This window comes from Eretmochelys imbricata, chromosome 1 (assembly GCF_965152235.1).
Source record: "Eretmochelys imbricata isolate rEreImb1 chromosome 1, rEreImb1.hap1, whole genome shotgun sequence".
In the NCBI taxonomy this organism is placed as follows: Eukaryota; Metazoa; Chordata; order Testudines; family Cheloniidae; genus Eretmochelys; species Eretmochelys imbricata.
This window is the reverse complement of record NC_135572.1, coordinates 239955366-239964876: the sequence shown is the minus strand read 5'-3', so window position 1 is coordinate 239964876 and position 9511 is coordinate 239955366. Positions and strand designations below refer to the sequence as shown.

Here is a 9511-nt window from a genome sequence, read left to right as displayed (position 1 = left end):
GAAGGAGGTAGATTTGGTAAACTTAATTAAATCTCCAAGAACTTTTCTTCACGGTGATGACAAATATTTAATATTTAAATTTGAAAGCCCTGAAACCAAATCCATGAAAGTGCCTAGATATCACATTGGTCAGGTGCACAATAGAGAGAGATCAGTGAGTGTAACATGAAGGGGTGGGTCTTGATGGGAGCCATAAGGGGCAGGGCTCAACTCAGGTGGCAAATTTATAGGTCTTCCCTAGGGGAATTTACTCAGGGAAGTGCTAATGAGTTTCACTTATTCCTGAGTCTGGCGGATACTGAAAGCTGTCGCTGAGAAACCTGATGCTGATTTTTGCCTCCCTCTGAGAGAGAGGCCTGCCCCCAGAACAGCCAAGACCTGCTTGGATCAGCTTTGAATTCCTGTCTCTGCTAACAGCTGCCTACCAAGTCCATGGGATTTCACTGAGCTAGTTTAATACTCATAGTCAGACAGTTTAAACCCATTAGCTCCCAGCTAGTGGAGTAAATTGGCTCTGCCAAGCCTAGCTCTCAGGCAGATTTTGCCAATCAAAACCAAAAAGAGAAACAAAAATAACTATAAATTTAATAAAGGTTGCAGCCTGCATTGTAAGAGCTACACGCTGAAGCAAAATGCCTCTGGTTAGATCACTGTCTGTGACCTCTCTTAATGGGCTTCCTCAGTGGGAGGATGAAGACCTGCCAGTGGAGGATTTATTGCTCTTTGAAGTCGCTTGGGAAGTTACCAATAAAGGTCTGTACACACTTTATGTGTTAATATGATTGTTTTTGGGGTAGTGTATGTGTGTATGTGTATGTATATATATATATATATATATATAGTGTGTGTGTGGGAAGGGAATGGATACAAATATTAAGTGGGAACTGTGGAAATGAATGTTTCATAAATGCAGCTAGATGTTTTATTTAGGAAGAGAGTTTAGGAAATTGTGTCAAAAGAGGTGTGTCATTCTGTGTACATGTGTGAGCATGGAAGCACGTGTGATTGTATATGTGCTATATCTGTGTGCTTATTCAGAATGCAAGTGTGTAACCCATGTATGTATATTTGTCCACGTACAGACTTTTGTGCACCAGTCACAAAACCATGGGCGAGTGTGTAAGTGTTGTGCATATCTGTGTGTACAGATATATGGCTGTTACTGTGTTTGTATTGCTGTGCTGTATATGTCTGTGAGACTGATTTTTTAACTGATGCAAAATCTTTGTGAATGCAAAGCATGAAAATAAGTATTTGTAAGACAGTAAATACATTCAAGTGCAGTGATTTTTTTCAGCCTTTCCTTGCAGAATGAAAGGTCATATTCTCAACTGGTGTAAATCGACATAGCTCCACTGAAATCAGGAGTAGAACCGAGAAGTCAGTGGGGCTGCATCAGTTGACACCAGTTAAAAATCTAGCCAAATATTTACAAGCATGTCTAAAGGCAGACATTGCATGAGAGCTTTCAGGGTTGGTGCATGTGATCCTATTTGAACTCTGCACATTGCTCTAGCTAATATGACCTCTCTGCCAGAGTAACTTCAGATTTAAAGTGCTAATAGGGCTGTCCTACTTCAGCAAAGGGGAAAAGGCAGTAATGTTGTAGCATAAATGAGTTACTACCAGTCAATGATTGACATTGTGTATCTTGCTGCCTGTGGGGATAAATAAAGAGAAGATTAGTTGAGGAATAGATTGTAATCTGTAACATCTGAACCCTAAAAGACAAATGTAAGTGAGAGGAACCGATAGTCTTAGGGTTAACATTCTACCTGCAAAAAAGAAAAGGAGTACTTGTGGCACCTTAGAGACTAGTTAGTCTCTAAGGTGCCACAAGTACTCCTTTTCTTTTTGCGGATACAGACTAACATGGCTGCTACTCTGAATTCTACCTGGAGTATTCTGCAAGTATAACACTTATTTTTACTAATGTGCATGGAAAGCAATTGGCAGGTAGATGGCAGCAGAAATCTGGCTAAATCAAAGGGTTCTATATAACGTATAATTTAAATCCACAGTGTAAATTCTTTCTGTGCATTTACAAAGCACACAATGGGCCATATTCTCATTGATGTAGCTCTGCTGACCTCAGTGAAGCTACACAGATTTACCCTACTAATCCAGTCCAATTAAATGATTTGGAACTCAACAAGTTTGAACAGAATGTGCTAGCAGTTACACCAAGTAATGACTTTATACTTTATGTCAACCTGAACCTTAGCACTGATTGAATTAGCCATAGCAAACAATTTATACCTTACATCAGAGCCTTCTTACAAATGTCCCTTAATCCATCCTGGTTTGAAGTACTTGTTCTAATTATTATTTATTTATATTTATTTATTATGTATATACATATATTTGAGCAAATGTTTTTTGCAAGGTCTTTGGAGCTTGTGCTCCTTCAAGGAGTGGATATTTTGCCTGTGTGTTTGAGCCATCTAAGTCATGTGCTTTGATACTGTTTCCTGATAGGGTGACCTCACTTTTATAAACAGCAGTAGTTCCTAGAGAAATCTCTGGTGCTATAAGTCTCCCATGGTGAGGGTGAGCAGAACTTTAGAGTCATAGGAAAGTGAGACATAGGAAAGGATAAAAGGGCCTAAGAAATATTAGGACATAGGAAAGGATATCGTGTCTTCCTTTGCAAAAGAAAGAACAGAATTTTAGGCAAAGGGGAAAAGGCAAATACATTGACCCCACCCCCACCGGGTATGGTGGCAAGCGCCTGTAATCCCAGCTACTTGGGAGGCTGAGGCTGGCGATTGCTTGGGCTCGGGGGTTCTGGGCTGCGACGCAGTATGCCTATCAGGTGTCCGGTGCCACTGACAGCCTGGCCAGCGGGTGGCTGAAGAAATGGCTAAAACAACACAAACGACGTGTTGTGATCGGCGCCCTCTCTATGGGGGCTGATGGACCAATCAATCAAGGTGACATTGACACTTCCCAAGTTTTAAATATTGCTGGGTTCCTTCCTGACAGACGGGGAGACTGAGACAAGCCCGGCTAACTTTGGGCCTCATTTTCATTTAAGCTAAGCCCCCTTTACAGCACTCTGGCAGTATATTACTTCTCAGGAGCCTCACTTCCTCCCTGTCTAGTGTTCCTTCTCGCTGGCTCCATTTAGCTGGCATGGAGCCATGCATCCACAGGATAGTATATATGGCCTTTTACTATCTTCTGTCTCAGCATGGCATATTGTTCCATATTCTGAGTGTGGAACATGTTCAAAGTGTCTCCGGTCAAGAGAGCTTTCTGATCCTCCCCCCTTTATATCTCTTCTCCTTGCTACTGCTCATGCTGAGTTAAAGCTCACTTGTATTTATTTGAAATCACTCAATAGTCTTTCATCTTCTGTGTTTAACACCCTCACTCCCAGACAAGCAAAGCTATTACATGTAGGGTGGCCGAGCAAGCATTTCTAGCACTCTAATGCCCAAACTTGCACAATCAAAGCTCTTCCCTAAATATTGATGTAAACAAGAACTAGTCACCCAAATGTAACCACAATATATACTAGTGTCCTTTGAAGTCGTATCATGAATAATTTAAAATGAAGGATACCCATCCAACTTAGTGAGCAAAATGTAACTTGTAATTCATGAGCTTCCTTGCTTTTTTATTATGCTCGTTTGTTTAAGGGAAAACACTCCCTTTGGCAAAAGGTGCCTGGTTTGGAAAGCTGTAGAACCGCACATGTCTATTGTGGAAGTGAAACAAGGTTGGCAGGCCATGGAAGTCATGCATCTTACATGCTGTAAAGCAGTGCTCCACGTTGTGCTCGCTCCTCAGTAGCACAGAGGGAGGGTTTTGGTGCCAGCTAGGGAAAGGACAGGGCCTTGTGTAGAGTGGCCACAAACTACATGGATCTATGGTCTAAAGCCTCAATAGAATCATAGAAATGTAGGACTGGAAGAGACCTTGATAGGCCTCTTAGTTCAGTCCCTTGCACTGAGGCAGGACTAAGTGTTATCTTCTAGACCATCCATTACAGGTGTTTGTCTATCTGATTTTAAAAACCTACAATGAAGGAGATTCTGCAACCTCCCTAGGTAATTTGTTTCAATGCTTAGCTACCCTTACAGTTAGAAAGTTTTTTCTAAGGTCTCTAACTTAAATCTCCCTTTCTGTTTTTTAAGCCCATTGCTACTTATCCTGTTCTCAGTGGTTAAGGAGAACAATTTATTACCCTCCTCTTTGTAACAACCTGTACATACTTGAAGACTATCATGTCCCCCCTCAGACTTCTCTTCTCCAGACTAAACAACCCCAATTTTTTCAATCTTTCCTCATAAGTCTCGTTGTCTAGATCTTTCATCATTCATGTTTGTTGTTGCTCTCCTCTGGACTTTCTCCAGTATGTCCACATCTTTCCAGAAGTGCGGTGCCTGGAACTGGACACAGTACTCCAGCTGGGCCTTACCAGTGCTGAGTAGAGTGGAAGAATTACTTGCTTACAACACTCCTGTTAATATAACCCAGAATGATTGCTTGTTTTGCAACAGTATCGCATTATTGACTCATTTAGTTTTGATCAACAATAACCCCTGGCCAGATCCTCTTATGCAGTACTCCTCCCTAGGCAGTCATTTCCCATTTTGTATTTGTGCAGTTGGACATTCTTTCCTAAGTGTCCGACTTTGCATTTATCCTTACGCAATTTCACCTTATTTATTTCAGACCATTTCTCCAGTTTGTCATGACCAATTTGAATTCTAATCCTGTCCTCCAAAGAGTTTGCAACCCCTCCCAGCTTGCTATCCTCCACAAACTTTATAAGTCTACTCTCTAAGCCACTATCCAAATCATTTATGAAATTATTAAATAGAACCAGACCCAGGACAGATCCCTGTGGGACCCCACTTGATATGCTCTTCCAGCTTGACTGTGAACCAACCATTCATAACTACTCTCTGAGGAATCTTTCCCAACCAGTTGTGCACCCACCTTATACAGTAGTACACATGTGGAAATGTGTAATAGATGGATGTTATAGACCACTAATAAAGACTGCAGCAGCATCCGTGGAGAGGCTACACAGTTCCTCGTTGTCCTTGCCTCATCCCTTTAAACCTTGTACGTCCCCAGCAAAAGTCAATTTGCTCAAGCTGTTCAGGGAGGATGAGAATTTCTCTTACGCACTAATTTTGTTACTTGCCATAGTCATTAGCCTGGATTAGCGAGGTTTCCATTGCTTTGATGAGAGAGTTTTTAGTCACTTTATGAAGTTGATAACTATATTGAGATGTTTGATTAATATGTATATTAGCATCTCTCTTTTTGCATATTGTCTGTATTATTCAGTCTGACTTCTAAACAAAGAAAGATCTAAAGTGGTACAATGCTCAACAACAAAAAAAGAAAATACTCTAGGCAGGTGACCAGTTCTTATCACTACCTAAATATAAACCCATTCGCTCAGTGTTCAGGCCCATTACAGTGCTCCTGGAACAGTGTTCTTTTAATCTGAAAAAGCAAAGCTGCCTGGAGAAGAATTCATTCCCCGTCCATACACCAGCTTCAGTCTCTACCTCCATTTCCCTGTGTACCATTTCTTCCCATCTCTCTGGCTCCATCCCCTCCACCAGCTGTTCCTCTGTAGCTCCTTCTTCCCTCTCACCTTTGGGGATGGGAGTTGTATTAGTTTTTTGGGGTGAGGGAGTCAAGTGAATGAGTTGTGGGTACATAGTGTGCGTGTAATTGATGTACCTATTTATTTAGGTATGTATGAGCCTCACCACTATAGTATCTGACCTATTCCTAGGTATTTAAAAATAGAATGGGAAGAACACAACATGGAGGAAGAAGGGAAATTTAGACTGGAGGGAGAAAAACTAAAACTGGTCAAAAATTTTCAGCAAAATTTGTTACACAAAAATGTCTTTTCAACGAAATAAACATTTTCTTACAAGTCAGTTTTAATCCTTTTCATCTTTGTTTTTTAAAGTTTCTAAACAAAATATTTCAAACTTTTTTGTTTTAGTGGGAACCTCCTCCCCCCACAACACACACACTTATTTTCCCCCTCTTATTATTCTATTTGGAAAAGGTGGGAATTTTTTTTTTTTAAAACAGCAAAAACAAAAGTGAGGTTTTTTCCCCACTGAAATTAAATTTCAAAATTTTTGGTCAAAACTGAATAATTTTGAATGGAAAAACTTTATTTTTGTTTCTTGGAAATTTTTCTTGGCATGTTTTTTGACTTGCTCTGAAGCATGCATAGAAACAGACAGATGATACACTAGCTGTTTAGAAAGAAGTAAAGAAAACAAATGAAGGAACATAAAAAAGGAAGAGAAGGGAGAGTAAAATAAGGAAGAAAGTAAATTCCAGCCTGTGCCCCATTGTTATTTGGTGAAGGTTAATATCAAAACACAAAGAGGTGTATCACATCAATAGACTAGTAAACTTGGCCCGAAGTCGCCAGTGTCAGTGGGAGGACTGTTAGACTAATATCAATTTGCATAACAAAATGTTTTCAGTAGAACGGTGGGATGCTGATTTTAGTATATGCTAGGCATAAATATGAACTTTGTACATCAGTCTACGCATGCCCTAGTAACTTTAGGGCTAAAATATGTGGCCTCTTAAACTAGAGACTGCCTCAAAGTTCAGATCTAGTTCTGAATAACACTAAGCTTCAGTGGATGTCAGAATCCAAAACCAGACATGTATCCAAAATTTGCAGCTAACCTGCCATCTCTATAATAGGCCAGACCAAAACTGTCAGATCTAAACATCTTTGAACTTTGGGGGAATTTGAGATTGAGATCCAAATTTTGCAAAATTCGTGCCCATCTCTCATTTCATTGTTTTTTATAAAGCCAGCCCCTGAAAATAGGATTTCAGATGTTGCTGCCAGAAGCATGTATAAACTTCTCAAGAAAATGATGGGGTGCTCTGTTACGTTTCATTTGATACCCTAAAACTCCATATTAGAGAAGAATCAACAGGCTCATTGGAATGCTGAAACTGATTAAAGACTGGTTTTTTTTTTTTTTTTCTCCCCAACCATTTTTCACTTTGGACGGGATTCTGCAGTCAATAGAGTGAGTAATGGACTGCTTACTTGCACAGTAGTCTCAATGAATTCAAAGTAGCTAACTGTGCCTTTTGAAAGAAACTTTGTATGACGTCTCTTTAGGGTATAAACTGGAATTTCCATGTGTAATAAATTACTCCAGCCTCTTGTCAACTCTTCCCCTCCTGTCTTTTTTTCTTTGAGGCATGTCCATCACCTTCTTCATGCATACAATTGCACGTACCAGCTTCCCATGCCCAGTTCTCTTACACATGTATACAGAGACATCTGCACTTCACAAGTCACATGGTAACAGAGGGACAACTGAAATGGCTGGGGCTAGATACTCTACAGGTTTCGTGGCAAGTTTTCTGCAGAATTTACTGCATTTAAAAAAAAAAATTAAGGTTTTGATTTTAAAGTTCTCAATCCTTATTGTAACAAAGGTAGTAAAACAATGCATTGCAATTGTACTTGCCCTACAATCAGATAGACTGACATGATGTAGCATAGCACAGAATAAGGTGCGCACTGTGATCAGCCCCCTTCTTTCCCCCTTGTTCATCTTCCCAGCCTTGTTTCAGTCTTTCACGTGCTAATATGGTCAAAGCCGGTTTTATCATTTTAAGAATGACGCACACCAACCTGGTAACCATGATACATACTTTGGTGACGTTGCATCGGGATTATGGCAACAAACTCTGTACTGGGCTCCGTAAGGAGCTGATCCATCACCTGCAGCTAGTGCAGAATGCATCAGCAGAAATGTGATTGGAATTGGCAGCAAGAGGATGCAACCTACCCTCAGCTCCATTCCCTAACTGGCTGCTTATTGTTGTATTCCTTGAGTTTAAGGAGACAGGCAGAAATGGCAGCCCCTTTCATTGTGCATTGGGTGCATCACTGCCATTCCTACCTTTGAAAATGTCTCCCTGTAGACCTTTAAGTGGTTGCTTCCCAAAGTATCTTGTTGATCCTAAGACTGGGTCCTTTGCCACAGAGAAGAGACAGGACTCAGGTGTAGTAAACTGAAAACAGCTTCTTTGTTGAGGTTGCTGGATAATCAGGGCTCGGTCTTGCACCACTAAAGTCAATGGCAGTTGGGTCACTCCTTCAGAACTAGTCTACACAAAGGTTTTGCACTGGTGTAACTATTTTGGTTACATTGTACAGTCTTTTAAATTAAATAGTTATACCAATACAACTCCTAGAATAGAGCCAGTTAAACTGGTATAAAGATGCCTTCATCCTCATCATTATCATGATGTTCCCATTACAACTCCTGCATTTAGGACAGCGACAAAGCTCTTCCACTTCTGTCTGTTTCTGGCAAGTCTTTCAATGGTTCCTCAGCTGTGCCCCAGGTTTTTTCAGCTCAGCTTCCACAGCTCTTTGTAATGTTGTCTTCAGGCGGCCTCATTTTCACTTCCCTTCAGGTGTCCATCTTATTGCTACTTTGGGGATGGCAAAAGGATGGCAACACCCTCATGGTGTTGTCCATCATCCCATCCAGAATACGGCAAAGTTTCTCGAGAGGCTGCTGTTAATCTTTGTGATCCCGTCCATCTGCTCTCTCTGACATCTAGGATATGTAAGCTGTAGCGTCTCATCTCTGCTGTGACCCGAGCTAGCTTCCCTGTTTCGTACATTGTCCATCATTCCAAAAACCACGTTTGGTTTTTGTCTTGGTGTTGAAGCCACTGGCATGAAGACTGAAATGCTCCTTTCGGCTTTCACCACTGGCTGTCATATGGGTCATTGATTCCTGAAGGCCATCACACACCTTAATGGTCAATTTCTCCATCGCTGTTTCCTTAACACATTTTTGTTTTTTTACGGGACAGGGTTGTTAGTCCTGTGCCTAACCCCCAACCTGGAGGACCAGGGTGTCAGTTTTGTCTGGCCCCTCCCCCACAGACCAATCCACCATGGTTGAACCTGTCAGGAACAAAGCCCCCACTGCCACAGACTCTGGGAGTTGTTAGAGCACACAAGCTGTCCCACCACAACAAGGCATGGACACCAGAGGACAGATAAAGTTGCCTTAAATCAGTATAATTTATTCCTATTCCCTTACAGGAATAAGGATATCAACATAAGTATATTTATAACAGTATAACTGAATCTACAGTTGGGGTTTGCACTGCTTTAACTATATCAGTGTAGTTAAAGAGATGCAACTCCTGCGTTTAGACAAGTTACTCAGATACACACTCTCTCTCTCTAAGCTTGCAGACTGTGTCACCACACAAGATCTGCCTAAATCCTGATTAAACAATCATCATATCGACTGCTGACTACAGGCCAGCTTCTTGGGTTTCTGGTCCTAATGACCTGTAAGGGAAGAACTGGGGCTGGCTTTATCTTTATTTCTGTAGCTTCACCATCTGAGCTATAGATTTGCTGCTGATATTTTTAAACATGGAGCAAAGACTCTTCTTTTGTTGCATTATGATCAATTTTAATGGTTCATATTTATTTTATGGA

The 9511-nt window shown here is 40.9% G+C and overlaps 1 protein-coding gene across 1 annotated transcript in view; it reads left to right on the top strand.

Moving 5' to 3' along the window:
• Window positions 1-632: 632 nt before the first annotated feature.
• GYS2 (glycogen synthase 2) overlaps window positions 633-9511 on the top strand; it is a 69102-nt gene continuing 60223 nt past the window's right edge. Inside the window, exon 1 of the mRNA XM_077807460.1 lies at window positions 633-753. Within this exon, the coding sequence (XP_077663586.1) occupies window positions 633-753 (121 nt within the window). The remainder of the gene's footprint in view (window positions 754-9511) is intronic.